This window comes from Eurytemora carolleeae, unplaced genomic scaffold, assembly GCF_000591075.1.
Source record: "Eurytemora carolleeae unplaced genomic scaffold, Eaff_2.0 scaffold67, whole genome shotgun sequence".
NCBI classification, from domain to species: Eukaryota; Metazoa; Arthropoda; class Copepoda; order Calanoida; family Temoridae; genus Eurytemora; species Eurytemora carolleeae.
The window spans coordinates 32,982-52,289 of record NW_019396097.1 but is presented as its reverse complement, the minus strand read 5'-3'; the positions used below and the strand labels follow the sequence as shown (position 1 = coordinate 52,289).

General features: G+C 32.6%; 1 protein-coding gene across 1 annotated transcript; it reads left to right on the top strand.

Moving 5' to 3' along the window:
• The first annotated feature begins 1,664 nt into the window (after positions 1-1,664).
• LOC111694833 (dystroglycan) lies at positions 1,665-18,653 on the top strand. The gene is made up of 24 exons (XM_023463864.1): positions 1,665-1,769; positions 2,761-2,813; positions 3,234-3,314; positions 3,768-3,863; positions 4,286-4,391; positions 5,234-5,321; positions 6,020-6,106; positions 6,564-6,630; positions 6,915-7,022; positions 7,871-7,940; positions 8,797-8,892; positions 9,349-9,392; positions 9,806-9,883; positions 10,714-10,769; positions 11,350-11,425; positions 12,363-12,438; positions 12,953-13,056; positions 13,408-13,533; positions 14,239-14,337; positions 15,019-15,119; positions 16,073-16,163; positions 16,840-16,923; positions 18,042-18,147; positions 18,484-18,653. The coding sequence occupies exons 1-24, from the start codon at positions 1,721-1,723 to the stop codon at positions 18,615-18,617; spliced, it is 2,076 nt and encodes a 691-aa protein (XP_023319632.1). The 5' UTR covers positions 1,665-1,720; the 3' UTR covers positions 18,618-18,653.
• The last annotated feature ends 655 nt before the right edge of the window (positions 18,654-19,308 follow it).

The following is a 19,308-nucleotide window of genomic DNA, read 5'->3' as shown; positions in this document are numbered from 1 at the left end:
ATGAAATTTGTACAAATTTGGAATCTCCTTCAGTTTTGAAGATACAAAAATGGTAGACAATACGTTTTGAAAATATCAAGACCAGGCGTTTTAGATCTTAGATGTTTAAAATGGAATATACTGCAATAATTTGAACACTGATATCATTTTTCCTATTATTTTAAATGGAAACATTTTGCAGATAGATAATTGTATGTTAAGCGCGCAAAGTTCATTTCTAATCTTTATTCTTCAGAACAAAAGAATTTTTTCTTTGCCGACCCTGTAAACGTTGTCAAACTGTACAATATTTATGCTTGTGCTTTCTACAGATCCTAATTCATGGGACTTTCACAGAAGCAATGTTTTAAAATATATATAATTCAGGGAATGTTTCCATTAGAATTTTATTTGATGTTACCCGAAATGCTCATAGATACCTTATGGGCCTATTTCTAGATGCTGCTTGATGCTATATATCGTTTGCGCTAATGTCCGATTGAACTAACGTACTTTTGCACTAAAGTCAGCTGATCAGTAGCACTTGTGGCCGCAGTGCCCGGCCACCCTAGCCTGTCCTAGCCGCGGCGCTCGGCCCCGCACATAAAAACTTAATTGGCGAGCAGATTTGTTGTCTTTTCTGAAACAGTACAAATAAGTCAAGTATTCGTTTCCTTTATAATTTGTTTTAAAATGATCAACAAACAGTTTTATGTAATCTGAATACATTTGCAGATGATTGTAATGTGTTAGTGGACAATATGTCTAAAGATTTTGTTAAACAAAATTTAACATTTTCAAAGTTACCCGATGATATCAGAATTGGAAAATATCTCTCATTTATCAACTGCTAGATCTAAGATCAAAACATTTTTCTGTTCACGATTTTAATTATCATGAATTTAATGATATAATTTTTTTTTTTTTTTGTAGTGATTAACAAGTGATATTCTATATTTACATATAATCCTCGTTTAAATTATACGTCTTTGTCTTAATTTATTGTAACATTTTTTTAAGTGTGTAAAATAAACTTTAATAATAATAATAATTTTGCATATAATTTTAATTTGTCTCAATTTTACTTTTGCTGTACAATGGTTCATCAGAAGATCATTAATCTAATAAGAAGGGAAAAGGATAAGCTTTTCAAAATATAAAAAAAATAACCCTATCATTTCACAAGACAGGATAGAAATTAAAATTCCCAAAATTCATTTCAGAAAGCACTCAATTTTCCTTTAATTTGAAGAAAAAATAATATCCTCTGCACATAATATTGGTAAAAAATTTAGATTTTATACCAATTTTTTCCTCTTTTTTCCTTCCTTTTTTCTTTTTTCGTTTCCAACTTCTTTTTGTCTCAGAAAGTGTGCCTCACCAGTGCCCCACCTTTGGGAGGAAAATGGGGGTACGTACCCCTTTGCCCCCCCCCCAGCTACGGGCTAGTTCGGTTCGGCTAGTTCAGAAGGCCAATCGATAAAGATAGCATTAAATTGAATACGATATCTCAAATGTCGTCTTCGGAATAAATATCTTTAAATCCCCAAACCAAATAATTTCTGTATTGATATCTTCCCCTTTTCAATCAAAAAAGATCCTCAAACTTATTTTGGGGAATTTTAACTAATTTTGCCGAGTTATTTTTCGTACAATAAAGAATTTATAACTTGGAGTTTGTCTAAACTTACTTCTCATAATGATTGAAATTTCAGATGTGAATATGTCAGTCAGAGTGTAGATGGAAGAAAATTTGTCCATTAATATGGTTGGGAAGAATTTGGGCCCCGGTAATATATTGATATTTTATATCTGGCTCAGTTCTAGAGAAAGAGTCTCCCTTTCTCCCCCTCCTGTTATTTATGAATGTACATGATAGTTGTATTACTTTAGAGTTAGGTTAGGAGACAAGTTTTGGGCCGAGCGCTTTTGATAAAATTACCTTTCAATTAGTAAAATTAAAATATGAGAAATTTTCAGAGATTAAGATTTACTTGAAAATACGCAAATACGATCCTTTAAAGGGTATTTAAAATAAACTTTTGTTCATTGCATCTAAAAGGGGTATACATGTTTAAATGCCAGTCTAAATGGTCAGTCATTGTATTAACCCTATACATTTTCAACTGTTGTGCCCAGTAATAACTACCCTTTGAACCTTCATCTGATTTTTTTCTAACAAATCTTTTATTGCTCCTGTAGTAGAAATTTGCACTAGTCATTTGAATAGAAACCCCAATGAAAATGATTAAGTTTTCAAAAACAGAAACATGGTATCAAGCAAGAAATATATAGACCAGGAACCGCAATATCTCATGCGTCAAATCTGTGTACTGCAGTGGGAGGAGATCAAAACAAAGAATTCAGTGGCAACGCATCATTTATGATGGAAAAGGGCCCAATGCAAGGGGTGGAATAAGAATGTATTGTTATTGTATTTTCCATTTTGACCAGAAACCCAAAAATCATATGTATTCGCTCTAACTTGATATATTAACTTGTTTTTTGTTGGACTGTAATATCACATCAGAGTTTTAGTCCTTTCCCTTCAACTTCTGTGGGGGCACTGGGTTTGTTTGCATTCCTCCCATAGTGTACAGTACATAATATGCCTATATCTGAGTTGGGCGTTCCTGTATATAGTTCCTTGGTATCAAGTGCACATAGATCAGACAAAGCTTTAAAAGAACGGATGTTCCACTTTAGAAATGGAAGTTTACTTGAAATTACGTTTACAGTCCCTTGGCCTAAAACATCAAGAACCAATTTAGTTTTGTTTAGTTTTTTCTCTTGCGATCTCGTGTCTCTTTACATCAACAGTTCTTGGCAATCAGGTAGGAATAAGAATACAGTGGTATCCATCTAATTGTGGAATGAATTTTGTCGCATATCTTTTTATTATGAAAAGTCGCCAAGGACTTATATTTAGTTAGATCTGATTTATTTATAAAATTTTGTATGTATTAAAGTATCAAAACAATTGACACTTACAAATCTTTAGAGACGAAAAAGAAAGATAGAAGACGACAATCCCAGTACGGTTTTCTGTTAATGGATGTAATTATAATTAAAGAACGGGAAACATTATCTTTTTTTTTGCTTATATTGGGACCTTATTTATTTCGATTTAAAGCAATCCAACTAGTTATAAATCTAAGAAGGCTATTTTTATTATTTTTAAAAAATCAAATTCGGGTCGAGCAATTGACAGCGGTTCCGGTCCTGAACAATGGCTACAATTTCCCATAATTTAGTGGGACGAATTGGCACGTTATGAATCAGAACGTTCGGCACGTGATATCGAGGGCTCAGCGTATGACTATGACGACGATGAGGTATTTCTTTTAGTATTTGAATTAAGGATTGATTGATTGATTGATCGATTGACTATTTGTATTTTAATTCAAGGTTTGATTGTTTGATTGATTGATTGACTATTAGTATTTGAATTCAGGTTTGTTTGATTGGTTGATTGATTGACTAGTATTTGAATTCAGGTTTGATTGAACGATTTATTGATTGACTATTAGTATTTGAATTCAGGTTTGATTGAACGATTGATTGATAATTAGTATTGTAATTCAGATTTGATTGTTTGATTGATTGATTGACTATAAGTATTGGGAATTCAGGTTCGATTGAACGATTGATTGATTGATTGATAATTAGTATTGTAATTCAGGTTTTGCTTCATTGACTATTAGTATTTGAATTCAGGTTGGTTTGATTGATTGATTGATTGTACAGGATGACCCTTTAACAATAAGTTTAAGAATATTGTATTACAGGATCAGGACTATGGGAGTAACTCGGAGATTTTGCCGAGTAGAGTTGTTCCAGAACCTTCTAGTCCTACCTTCTCTCTCCCTTCCTCCCGTAGTTCAGTGAGTAATATTTACTAGTATAGTTCCAGAACCTTCTAGTCCTACCTTCTCCCTCCCTTCCTCGCGTAGTACAGTGAGTAATATTTACTAGTATAGTTCCAGAACCTTCTAGTCCTACCTTCTCCCTCCCTTCCTCCCGTAGTACAGTGAGTAATATTTACTAGTATAGTTCCAGAACCTTCTAGTCCTACCTTCTCCCTCCCTTCCTCCCNTATACTTACTGAAATAGATTAGATTTGTCGGCTAAAATTTTTTCCACCTTTACTTAATTTTGAATCAGTTGCAAATCTGATTTCAGAATAAAAATTTTTAAGAAGAAATTTTTTATTTTAGATTAATTTATATCAAGTCTAATTTTCGAATAAAAATAAAAAGATTTTTTGTTTGGTTGTTTTTTTTTATAAAAGAAAATAATGTTTTAGGTGGGTAGAGGAGGGATAAGTAACACGGCTGTATTTGCTCCCAGCTCTAACACGAACCCGGAGAGAATACCGTCCCGACCTGATCAACTCTCATCCTACTATCCAGGTTGGCTAACCACTTCTTCAAGTATCCGTCGTTGTCCTTACCCATCAGGCTTTAGATTGGTGGTTCCCTATGCCTTGCAAAATTTATTTTGTTCTTTGTGAGATCGGGGTCGAGATTAAGGATGAAAAAAATCTTTACTTATCATTTATTTTCCCCTCCCTGTAAAGAGGGCAATGTCCAATTTAAAATAATACCCTTCAAAGCTTTGTCTGATCAGAGCTGAAAACTTTAGAATAGTGGTTATCGAGATTAATGCTTGATCCTCTCTTTTTTTAATATCAAGACTAACCTAATCTTGTACTTGTATCCTGAAAAGTGTATAAAATTCAACCAATCAAAGTCGCATATATATAGCCGATAAAAATAAAATTTTGCGAGCAATTTAAGATTAATATACAGAAACGGGAGGGACGTTCTAATTAAAAAAAACCGGTTTTTGATTTTTCTCTACTAGATCCAAGAAAGAACGGTCTAAAAACCTGTTTTGATTTTTCTCTACTAGATCCAAGAAAGAACGGTTTAAAAATTGTGTCCATTAGATACTCAGATTAAGTAATCAGGATTATCGGAATGTTTATAATTTTGAAAGTTTCAATTCTGGGTTCTCTGCTTGTGACTTGTGGATTTATACCTCAGGAAAACATGATGGAGTTATCAGAATTAAACCATTTTAAACTTAGTAATATGAGGGCCATATCTTAATATATTGATCAAATAAAGATTTCAAGGGTATCGATGTGAATCGGACACTGCCATCTTTGCATGGAATGTCTTAAGCAATTTTATCTTAGATCTGAAAGTTTGAGAATTTACATTTTCTTCGCTACAAAATGTATGTTCAGGATTGCGTAGTGAGGGGAGTGGTGTTGAGTTTCCTATAAATACCCTGGCCGGAGATATTGATGAAGCAGATCTTATTTCACCCACTAGGTTAATCAACAATTAATTAGCTAATCCATTAATTAATTAATTAATTAATAAATTAACTAAAAAAATGGAAAAGAATGAATCTATTATTAGATAAATCAGTTTAACGCTCAATTAATAAATAAATAAATTAGCTAATCGATCAATTCATAAATAAATCAATTAATCAATCAATCAATTAATAAATCAATCAGTTAATCATTTGATCAATTAATCAAATAATCAATCATCAATTAATCAATTAATCAATAATCAACCAGTCAATTTATTATTTTTTCAAATTTTAATTTCATTTATTAATCAATTTATTAAGAAATAAAACAAGACTTTCGTATATATGTTTACTCTGGCCAGCCAAACTGCTGGACCGAATGAGCTGACATTTTTTTGGACACTCCTTCAGCTAGTAATTTAAAGATTTAAGAATTTATAAATAATCTAGAAATAATGAAGAAGAAAAAACTAGAAGCTGTGGAAAATTCTATAAATTTTTTTTTCGGTATCTAACAAAAAGGACCACTAGCAATGAACGAAATTATCATTTTCATTATAACTTCAAACGTCAAAACAACTAACTTTGAGTCCCTCGTCAAATTCTGATTTAGTACTCACTTCAGCATTCTTAGGATATCCCTAAAACTGTGATTTGAGTATATTTGATTTAAATATGTGAACAATTGCTTTAATAATAATATTTGTAGAAGTGAATATCCTGGTCCTAGCTCGAGCATTATCCCAACAGGGCCGGCATTCCCTCCTAAAAATCACCAACCCTTCATCACCAACAGGTAAAATATTTCAAATGTTTACATTTTCTCGTGATAAATTATTTCCCTTGCCCCCCTCATTAAATCTATCTGTATTCTCTCCGTGTATTTTCGGAATTTCGGGGTTTTTTTACACCGAATTTAGGGGAAAAAATGTTTTATGTAAAAATTATTAAAAAACAATGCATGGCGGTCATATAATTCCTGCACTCATCTTCGTTAATAATTATTTCCCAGATGCGATGTGGAGGGGNTGGGTATTATTCCAAATAAATACATTTGTATTAAAATTTACATATTGAAGAATATGAATCCTCACAATCTCAGATTTGAACTTTCGATGCTTCAAACTTTTCCAATTTTATTTTGCCCTTTAAATAAACAAGTTAGGGTTTATCGTCTTTTTTTCCCCTAGATAATATCCTGTCTCTAAATTCGTGAACATTCTCTTTTATTTTCATAATTATTACGTATTCAGGTTGAATAAACTATCTCTTATTGCTGGCAAATCTTCAAGAATAATAATTCCAGCAAATACATTCCAGGTAACCTTTTTTCATGTCTATTTTAACATTTTCGTAAAAAATATGCATTACATTATTTTGTACTATCCGGTAAAGCTAGAGTGTCTAGCACCCGTGCCCATAGTTATACATAATATACATACAATATATACATTTATTTGATTTGTCATACATATCACGACGATCTGCTTTAAATGATATATATTGTTCTGTATGGTGGATTATAGCGTCCTGAATTCAGTCCACTTTGGGTTCCCTTCAGATTTTGACTTGATTTGATTGTATATCGTACATTGTTCTACTAGGATCTAGAGGATGGGGATACCAGGGATCTGAGTTTAAGAATTGTTGAATTCAACTCCCAAGAAGAATTGGATACTTTAGACTGGATACAATACCATCCTACTAGACAGGGATATTCATTCATTCATCCTTAAATCCTTTTATTCATTCATCCTTTCATTTATTAATCTTTTCATTCATTTATTTATATATTTATATATTTATCATTTATTTGTTTATTTTTTCATTTATTTATTTATTTATTCATAAATTATTTCATAAATTCATTTCTCTTTCATTCATCCTCGTATCCTTTTTTTCTTTGTTCTTTCATTCATCTTATCATTCGTCCTAAATATTTCATCAATTTATTCTTTCATTCATCCTTTCGTCCTATTATTTTCATTGTTCATGTAATTCATTTAATTCATTTTATTTTTATTCATTTAATTCATTTAATTCATTTAATTCATTTAATTCATTTTATTCATTATATTCATTTTATTCAATATATTCATTTTTTAAATTTTTTTAATTTTTTTAAATTTTATTCATTTCATTCATTTCATTCATTTCATTCATTTTATTCAATATATTCATTTTTTAAATTTTTTTAATTTTTTTAAATTTTATTCATTTCATTCATTTCATTCATTTCATTCATTCATCATACCATAAGTTTGTTCTTAATTCTTTTTTTTTTATTTATTCAATTATTCATTCATTCATACTTTCAGTCATCATTTCTTTGTTACTTGTATTATTCGTACTTTTCATCATTTTATTTACACAACTGTTCGTGCACTTTTTCTCTTCTTTATGAAATACAATTGTTTTAATTCTTTTACCTTTACTCATGTTACTCTTAGTTGGACTAATTGCAATCGGATTCCAATGAAAAATGAAAATTAGAAAATAATAATTCATTCAAAGTTTCCTTTTTTTATATTATTGATAATGAATAAATGATGAAATAAAGGAGCTGGTCGCTCTGCCCCTAGAGTCAGAAATTGGAACTTGGAAATTTAGAGTTATTGCAACAGATAAAGGTAAATTGTTAGGTCATTGTAACATACAATTATTTTGATATGCTCTGACCTCTCCGGATGCCCTGCCCTTCCCCCTCTTGATTCGGGGGGAGGGGGGTTCGTTTTAAGTGGGGAAATTACATCTTGTTGTAGGTGGGGGAATTTTATATCAATTTAGGCGGGTAATAATATCATTTTAGGCGGGGAATTATATCTATATAGATGGGGAATTATATCTATATAGGCGTGGGGAATAATACCATTATAGGTTGTAAATAATATCATCAAAAGGGGGAATAATATCAATATAGGTGGTGAATAATATCAATATAGGCGGGGAATTATATCTATATAGGTGGGGAATTATATCTATATAGGCATGGGGAATAATACCATTATAGGTGGGGAATAATATCAATGTAGGTTGGGGAATAATATCAGCAAAAGGGGGAATAATATCAATATAGGTGGGGAATAATATCAATATAGGTGAGGAATGATATCAATATAGGTGAGGAATGATATCAATATAGGTGGGGAATTATATCAATATAGGTGGGGAATTATATCAATATAGGTGGGGAATTATATCAATATAGGTGTGGAATTATATCATTATATGTGGGGAATAATATCACTATAGGTGGAGGATTTATTGAAATATAGGTGGGTGAAATACAAAAGTATGTGTGGGGGATTTATAGCAATATAGGTGAGTGAATTATAAAAGTATATGTGGGGGATTTATAGCAATAAAAGGGGGGGATTATAAAAGTATATATGGGGGATTTATAGCAATAAAAGGGGGGGGGGATTATATCTTGCTACAGATTGGGTAATAATATCAATAAAGATGGGGAATTATTTCTTGTTATAGGTGGGGAATCTGTTGTCGATGTTCTGGAGATAATAGTTCGTCAGCATTCTAGTTCCCGTGTTTTCCATCATGTTTTCAAGCTCTACCTTACTTTAGGAATAATAGCACAATATCTATCTATCTATCTATCTATCTATCTATCTATCTGTCTGTCTGTCTGTCCGTAAGTCCGTCTGTCTGTCTGTGTCTGTCTGTCTGTCTGTCTGTCTGTCTGTCTGTCTGTCTGTCTGTCTGTCTGTCTGTCTATTTATCTTTCTATCTGGCTATCTAGCCATGTATCTATATCTCAATCTATTTATTTATCTATCTATCCATCTAGATGTCCAACAAGTTATCTATCTATTTTATATATTTCTTAATTTACCATTCTATCTTTCAATTTATCTGTCAATGTAATTGAATATTTGTTTCAATCAAATTCATTAACGACTATATTTGCATTTTCAAAAGAAAATAACAGTTTTTCAAGCGAATCAATCCCAATTGATTTTTTTTTTCCCTTATTGCTTAAAACATTACTCCGTTAATGAATTCATTGTGGTAATGTTGAAGTAAGTTCCTGGAAGTACCCTCACCCGATAGACTGGAAAATTGAGGTACGTAGTATACTAGTGTCAGGGGGGTTCATAGCGGGCCCTCTGTTTTTTAGATTTCATTTCAAATTAGTTCAAATTAGTTTATAATAAATTAAGAATTTTTTCCAGTTTTAAGCATCCATTTTATTTTAATGCGGATCCGGATCCAGCGCACGATCACGATCCAAAATCCTATATTAATTTTTTTGGGACACCCTGTTCTAATTATTTGCAGAGCTCTAAAATTAAGGAAAGGAAGGATTTAAATTTTTCATTAGACTATTTCAAGATAGGGTTAGATTTAAAATCGGTGTTAGAGAGAAACTGTTTAACTCGTCGGTACTTAAATGTTTAGAATTGCTTCATAAAATTCGGAAATATTTTATTTTTAGAAACTTAAAAATTTGAAGTTTTGTATATCTTGAATTATCTAGGTTTTGGAGAGAATTCATGAATACTTCGGAGATAGAGATCCGAGTAAACTTACAGTTCTTGGTATCCAGCAATCTCAGGTAGATGTTCATGTTCATGTTCATGTTCATGTTCATGTTCATGTTCATGTTCATGTTCATGTTCATGTTCATGTTCATGTTCATGTTCATGTTCATGTTCATGTTCTTGTTGGTGTATATTAATTTCTATATTTTAAATTTTTGCATCTATTTTCATATGAAAATGTCATTCACAATTTCACATGTTAAAATTTTTTTTGGATTTTTCATTGTGAAGTAAATTGAAGAGTTCCTCCAGTTGTAGAGTGGTCTGTCCAGAGACAAGAGATTTACAAAGATCGATTAAAACATATGATATGCAATATTTCCCACAGCATGTTCTATAGTGTACAAGTACTGTTCACGACCAAAAAGCAAACATCTGTATTCAGGGATATTTAAGAATCCTTTGGATACGAAACACAAAATCTTTAAAAAAAGACTGAATTCATAAATGTTATGTTTCATGTTTAAAATTGGAGTATTTCTTTAAAAGTTGTAAAACTTAACCCCTGAATGGGTATTATGTTTAACAAGTGGCCGTGAGATGGCACTCTAAAAACCTATCGTAAAAACGTAGTATGTCGTCCCGGGTCAACTTTGGCCTACGTAGTTCACCCTGTAAAAGGAGATTTATCTGTGTAGTCTGTGGGTCTGTCCGATATACAGTCGTACCCCTGAAACCAAAGTTTGATCTAGCATTAAGATTTGGCCAAAATTGATAATTTTAAGTTGACGGAAATGACCAGAATTCATCACTCATTTTTACAAGGATAAGGGTGTAGAGGATACCGTTGTGAACCAAACTTGGACTTCAGACTTTAGATAATAAAATATTTGATATGTTTCAGGATAATATTGAGTTCTTCTGGACAAATGAAACTCTTCCTCTTCAGACTTGTCCAAGGCAATCACAAGATCAATGAATAGATCTATCTCATCCCCCCTCTGCATCCCCATATTCAATTAATATCTTACCACAACAATAATTGAAATAGGGTTCAATCCAGGTTCAATCATGCTATGGTAGTTTGGGCAGTTTATCTATCTCTTTCGCCGCGCTCACCCCATGTTGAACNCCAACTGGGTTGGGGGGTGGGGGCTTTTATTTCTTTCTCCTGATATTTCTGACTATAATTACACCTTTATAAACAATATCCGAACTGAATCTTAGTTTACGAAGTGTTGTGGATTCAACATTTAGCGGATTAAAATGTACGTAGTACATGCGTACGTACTAAATTCAAAATATCTATTTCTTAGCAACATTCTGATGAAAACCTCTGATATTTCTAACTTCGATTTTATTATTTAACAGAGAATAAATAGTTTGAAATAAAATATCAAAGGTTGGGTTGCAAAGATAGAGGGCTGAGAAAATCAGAGTTTTTGAAAGAAACAATGTTTTTTGGGGGATCACGCTCATACATTTCACTAACGAACTGCACCCTTTGTCTTCCTTTGTGACCTTGTGTTTGTGATTCTAGAGATGAGATACGAGGAATATTTAATCAGATCAACTCAGGAGGAAGTGTAGCTCCTGGTTTCAAAACTGCTTTTAAGGGAGACACTTACTTAAACGGACGTTATCGGCCGGACAAAAGAAGATATTAGGAAGAATTTAGCAAGTTAAATAGATATAATTAGCACGTTATATAGAGCAAAATAAACTCTTAATATAGGAAAAATTAGCATGTTATTCGGAGCAAAATAAACTCGTTATTTAGGTAAAATAGGACGTTATATAGAGCAAACTTAATTCGTTACATAGGAAAAAACCTAGAACAATCTTAGCACGTTAAATAGGAAAAATTAGAACATTAAAAAGTAAATATTTGCAAGTTTAATTGGAAATGTTAGCGCGTAGTGTAGGACCAATTAAAAAATGTGCACGTGATGTAGAAAAAATAGCATATTTTGTTATTGCACGTTACAGGAAAAATAGCATATTTTGTAATTGCACGTTAAAAGAAAAAATAGCATATTTTGTTATTGCACTTTACAGGAAAAATAGCATATTTTGTAATTGCACGTTAACAGGAAAAATAGCATATTTTTTAATTGCACGTTACAGGAAAAATAGCATATTTTGTAATTGCACTTTACAGGAAAAATAACATATTTTGTAATTGCACTTTACAGAAAAAATAGCATATTTTGAATTGCACTTTACAGGAAAAATAACATATTTTGTAATTGCACTTTACAGAAAAAATAGCATATTTTGTAATTGCACTTTACAGGAAAAATAGCAATGTAATGGAAACACAGTCTAAATGTTAAATGAAAGGATAGAACGTTCAAAGAAAGGAACAAATAAAAATTGTTACAAATTAAAAGGTTTTTTGTTGTTGTTTTACTTGGGGGGGTTTATTGTCGATTGGGGAATATAAATGAATACTCGTGAAAGAAAGATTATCAAGAAGATTATAAAGATAACATCCTACAAAATGTTTACTCTTGACACGGGGAAAATTGTAAATGTGTGTGTGCACTGTAGGAGGATTTTCTGGTCTCTAAGGTAGATTTGGTGTACAACGGACTCTGTAAGGAGTCTGGCAGAGACAGAACCGATGGTAAGGAAAATTTAGACTTCTAACAGGGACTTATTTTTTTAAAATTTGATATGGGTGTACAGTGTACACTGTATATTTTCTTTAAAAATTATTTACCTCCCCTTCCTTGTTTTTGAAAATAATTTTTCTTCCAGAGGTTTTTTAGGGGTTTTTTCACTGGATTGGAGAAAAATAAATTTGGGGAAAATACTTAAAATTTTGGTTAAAAGTGTCTTTTTTCCCCTCAGAGTATCATTAATCATTCCCCCTCCCCTCTCTGGGCTGCGTAATTCTTAATAATGTATACCCCTGAATTGGAATCAATCCTTTACAATTTTACTAGCTAGAGAACTCAGCGTTGCCCAGGGTATTCATAGTTAGTCTCGCCCTTTACCCGCGCTTGGTCGTAAATTTGATGTAAAGATTTTAGGCAAATTGGTCAAAGGGTTCATGAGTTATGATCGGACTTACAAACAAACAGACAAACAGAGATTATTGCTTTATTTATTTAGATGTTAATGTTTTTTTCCCTTAGATTCAGCCCGTGTACCTCCAACTGGGTTTGACAACTCAATGCCCCAGATACGGAACCCTGTGGATAAACTAAATGTAATGGCCGGAGAACTTCTTCAATTCCAGGTGGGGTCCTAAGTTCTACGACCTTTTCCTGCGTTTTTTATTTTTGCAAAAAAAAGGTATCATTTTACGCCAATCCCAAAGGGTTATTTTTCAATATTTTTTTTTTATAAAGTGATGCATAAAGTGATGCATAAGTGACGCCTTAGATCAAATAGTTTCATGATTTAAAACAGTAAACTAACAAACATGTTCTAGAAAGTAAATACAACCTTGCTATTTTCTTGCTTTTGTGTGCTTAAGAATTTTATGGGTCTTTATGTAGTTCATCATCGCCTTGTTAAGGATACAAAGAGAACTAGAAAATTTTCCTAGTGGAGTTTGAATACTAATAACATGAACAATCCCTTTAAGGTTCCTGAAGATATGTGTTTTGACTCTGAGAACGGTATGACAAGGTATCTGGAGCTCAGCCTCCTCACTAAGCAAAGGCTGGAGGTTACTACAGGGAACTGGCTCCAGTTTGATAAGAAGAATCAGGTTCGGAGATTTCAACACACCTTTAAAGGGACTGTAAGCGTAATTTAAAGTGGCCCTCCATGCAAAGAGGGCAATGCCTGATTTACAACGGTACTGTTAAAACCTTTTTGTGTTCGTCGAGTACAGAGAAATGTGTGTGCAAACTTATCGAAACCCGCTTGTATTTAGAGTCGAAACTCAACACATTGCACACAGGAATTTGCAGGTGAATTACGCTTACAGGCCCTTTAAGGAGCATTTTAAAGAAACTATTCGCGACAAATTTGTTATCAAAAAAGGAATTTATTCGTACTTCTGGTTTCCGTGTGGTCTATTTTTTTCTGTGGATAAAGGGTCCAATATCATTATTTTAATAATCCAATTTTTTCTTTTCATTTTTGTGAACATTTCTTTTGAATGGATTAAAAGTTGAGGAAATATTTTAAGTTACTAGGTTATTTATTACACAAAAGAAACAATGTCAATTTTTAGAAATGTGAAAGCATTAAATTATTGTGATTTATTATTATTCTTTCTTTACATGTTGTTCAAAGAAGTGTAAATATTGATATTAATTTTTGTATTTTTAAAATGATTTTTATGATGATTTTGATGTTAACAATGATTATTTTTATTGTTATTATTATTATTATTATTATAAGGATTATAAATTAAGTATACTACACTATTATTATTATTATTATTATTATTATTATTCTTAACTAGGAGTTCTATGGTGTTCCCCTTGAGGGGGATGTCGGACGCGAAGCGTATCAACTTGTGTGTGCTGATACACAGGGTCTCATGGCTATAGATGGTATAGAGGTATGAACAGTACATTGTGCTCTCACAGTACAATGTACACTGTACACTGCAGAGAATAACGCGTACACAGTACTGTATATTTGTAACTGTACATAGTACAGTGTACACTGTACTGTCAAGTTTTGTCAACAATTTAATTTGAGTGACCTGAATCAAATCCGGAATTTATTTATTGTAATATTTAATGGATCAGTGGCCGAATTTAAAGAATTTGAGCGGCGGTTTAAATATGGTTGGTTGCAGTTAAAATTGTATCAAATGTTTCAAGATTTAAGCCGGCGCTTAATTTAAACCGGGTTTTGGAGGATTTAAACCGCGGCTCAAATTCTTTAAATTCCATCTCAGATATGGGTGGTGCATGTTTTTAACCATTTTCTCCTTACAGAAGTCATAGAGAGAAGTACAATTCTTAGCGATTCAGCCCATACCACCCTTTCATTTATCTCAAACACTTCTTTTCTCAACATAAACGTCGAACTTCTTATATGTACACAAGTAATTTTTTGTTCAAAAACTACAGAGTTTAAAGCTTAAAAGCACCGAGTGCTGCTGCTTTATTATTATGTTTATATTTTATTGTTAACTGTCTCCATTTTCTTATGAATTGTTTCTTTTTTGACTTCTCGTGACTTTTTTCTTATTCTAGTCTTTTTCTTTTTGGAATAATTTTTACCGTTGTAGGTCCATGTTGTTGGGAGACCGTTTGATGAACAGTTCAATCTTGAATTCATTTTCGTATTTAATGATACGCTTGACGATGGGACTCGTCTTCTTAATAACAGGTATGTAAAGTTCAATCTTGAATTTAGTTTCGTTTTTAAACGGACTGTAAGCGTAATTTTCAAGTTATCCTCTATACAAAGATGGCAATGCCCGATTCACAACTGAACCCTTGAAAGTTTTAGCAAGTCAATAATGTGAAAGATATTGTCGTTCATCTAGGTTTAAAAGTTTTTAATTATAATAATTCCTACATGTTTTCCCGCAGTAGAAATGCCCAAGTCGCTTTAGCAGAGAAACCACAGTCGGTTTTCAAAATTATAAACATTGATTCGTATTCATCCTTCATCAGACAAAGTTATTAAGAGAATCGGGCATTGTTTTTTATTTGTAAAAAAACGGAAAAAGCATAAAGCAATTTTATTAAAAAATTGCAAAAAAAAAACCAGAAGAAAGCTAAAATATTGCGATATATAATAAAAAATATACTTTTTAAAAAGTTTATACCAAAAAAATGGATTCAATTTTACTTACATTTAAATTTTTAAACTATGACGAGATACAGATGCGTTCTTAATTTGTCAATTAGTTAAAGAGACTGTAAGCGTAATTCAAGTGACATTCCATGCAAAGATTTACTACGGTAAGCTTTTCCCGATCAAGTATGGATCATATTGATAGATATGTTTTTTTCGTTAAACTGTTAATGTTTATTGGCGGTTTCTTTGCAAAAATGACTTGCACATTTCTTATCTAAATAAGTACGACGGCATCTTCCACATTTTTAATCAGATTAAGGATATCTTTGTTAATCGGGCATTGCAATCTTTGCATTTAGGGTCCCTTAAAATTACGCTTACAGTCCCTTTAATATGAGAGTGAAAATTAGTCTGTCTTATTTAAGTTAACGACGCACTTTTCACTATTTATGGTGCGTTTATTTGAGAGCTTAACCCTGACTCCCACGGGATGATTTATTTATTTATTTATTTATATATTTATTTATTTATTTCAGGGTACGATTGATCAAGACGATTGCCAAAATCTTTAATGATCCGGACACACGTCACGTAGTTCTCAAGAATGTGGACCCTATTTCTTTTGAGGTAGGATTTGATTTGATATTCGTGAACTTTCCCTTTCCTCTTTCTCATAATTAATAGATAGGCAATATTTAAATAATGGTTTGAAAGTTTTCCGGGAAAATTTTAAAATGAAACTAACATTTTTATTTTTTTATTTAAAAAACAAAACTAGAAAACAATGAAAACATTTGGGAAATTGTTTTTGTAAAATTTATATTATTCATAAGCAAATTCTCATTGCTACGTAATTTCCCAGAGGTTACGCCATTTTGGGTTGGTCCATTTTCCGATGATGTGTTTTTCTCTTTGCATAAAAGCATACTCTCATTGCTACGTAATTTCCCGAAGTTTAACCCTGATTGTGAATTTTCCAAAGTAAACTTTTTCCTAAAACATTTCTAATGGTAATTTGTTTAAAATGAAACTCTCTTTATGAATGGATTTAAAAAGTAGCAATCGATTTACAATTTTAAAATGGCTCAATCTTGAAGTATTAGAAGTAAATTTATTGACTCTAGATAGAAGTTAGAAACACATAATAAATAACGGGGCTATTAAAGGAAACAAATATGAAAAGGCATTCTCGGGTTCTAGAATTCTGATTTGCTGACTTGCAAATTATATAATACCCATTCGGGGATTTTTATTCTGCCACAAAACAGTGATTTTCATTTTTCAAAATTGAATTTTTTTTGAGGTGACTTGGTATAATAAAAGTATAGAAGACCAAAACTGTCCCAAGAAATGGCTTCAGAAAACTAAAACATTTTTAATGGACAAGGTAACAAATTTAAATTTAATTTTTCTAACTTTTGTTATTGGACAGGGTAACTATATGTCTTAAATTAATAATTCTACTTTTTTATTTTGACAGTTTGTTGAAACTTTGATAATGAAACTTTGACCTGGACACTTTGATCTTGACACTTTGACCTTGACACTTTGACCTTGACACTTTGACCTTGACACTTTGACCTGGACACTTTGATCTTACTTTGACCTTGACACTTTGACCTGGACACTTTGATCTTGACACTTTGACCTTGACACTTTGACCTTGACACTTTGACCTTGACACTTTGACCTGGACACTTTGATCTTGACACTTTGAACTTGACACTTTGACCTTGACACTTTGACCCTGACAATATGACCTTAACACTTTGACCTTGACACTCTGACCTTGACGATATGACCTTGACAATATGACCTTGACACTTTGACCTTGACACTTTGACCCTGAAAATATGGCCTTGACACTTTGACCTTGAGACTTTGAATTTGACATTTGACCTTGAGACTTTGACCTTGAGACTTTGACCTTGAGTCTTTGACCTTGAGATTTTGACCTTGAGACTTTAACCTTGAGACTTTGACCTTGAGACTTTGACCTTGAGACTTTGACCTTGAGACGTTGACCTTGAGACTTTGACCTTGAGACTTCGGCATTGACACTTTGACCTTGGCACTTTGACCTTGGCACTTTGTATTTGACACTTTGACCTTGGCACTTTGTCCTCGACACTTTGTCCTCGACACTTTGTCCTCGACACTTTGACCTTTACATTTTGACCTTCACACTTTGACCTTTACACTTTGACCTTGGCACTTTGACCTTGGCACTTTGTCCTTGACACTCCTTTACACATTGACCCTGACACTTTGACCTTGACACTTTAAACTTTACACTTTGATCTTGACACTTTGATCTTGACACTTTGATCTTGACCGTTCTTTAACTTGGCCTTGACCGTTCGACTTGACCTCGACCGTTCTAGACCTTGGCCTTGACCTTGATCTTGACCTTGATCCTTGATCTTGATTTGATCCTTTATCTTGATATTGATCCTTGATTTTGACCTTTACCTTGACCTTGTTCTTGAACCTTCCCTTGATTAGGATGGGAATCCCCGGCAGCATGTGATGCTAAACTTTGCTCCAGAATTTCATCTTTCTGATGTCAAGATGGTGGAACTAGGAGCTTGTGTTAAAATAGCTAAACCAGGTACAATGTGACAATCAAAAGAGACTGTAGATGTAATTTCAAGTTGCAATTCATCTATAAAGTGCCAGGTCCGATTCACCACATTCTTGAACGCGTCGTCTGATCAAGATTGAATAAGCCATTTATTTTTATTTTGGATTTAACTTTAAAAGTGACTTGCGGGTTTATGTTACAGACGCAAAGAAGGAAATTGTGTTAATTCAACGCTGGACTAAAGACAAAATGTAGTAAACCTTATTGATCTGGTCATAGATTAAAGGAAAACGCAGTGACCCTCTTTAAAAATAGGAAGCAGAAAACAAAGTCCCATAGTTACTTTAATATATTGTTCCTTAGATCCTACGGATGATGCCGACCTGGCTTTCTTCCCCCCTGACCAGGAATATATTCTAACCTTCCTGGTCCCTGCTCTTATCATAGTTGCCATGCTTCTCCTAGCTGTTCTCATAGCCTGCCTCCTTCATAGGTAGAATTATTACAATAATAATAATAATATTTTTCCTTCTAGCTGTACTCAGCCTGCCTCCTTCATAGGTAGAATTATTACAATAATAATAATATTTAATCTTCTAGCTGTACTCATAGCCTGCCTCCTTCATAGGTAGAATTATTACAATAATAATAATATTTAATCTTCTAGCTGTACTCATAGCCTGCCTGCTTCATAGGTAGAATTATTACAATAATAATAATAATACTTAACCTTCAAGCTGTACTCATAGCCTGCCTGCTTCATAGGTAGAATTATTACAGTAATAATAATAATGCTTAAACTCCTAGCTGTTCTCATAGCCTGTTAGCTTTTAGGTAGAATTATTGCAGTAATAATAACAAGTTGAAGTTCCCGGCGTTGCCCGTGGAATTTTATTTAACTAACAAAAAAGTTGAAAAAATATTGAGAACATTCCAGTCCAAATTTAGATCTATATCTATTTTGAATTAGCTAATTGATAATAGTTTTAACAAGATTTCGATTAGTCTGTTCTATCTATCTATTTATCTACCCCCCTCATTCCAGGGGTCCATATAATTCCATTTCTGATTCCAAATGGGATCGGGGTTGAAAGTACATTTAGGAGCATGAAAGTACACTGTATATGTTATTGTGAACTTTGACAAGTTTTTAGTGTACATGTTCTACAATTCAGAAATGTGTTCTGC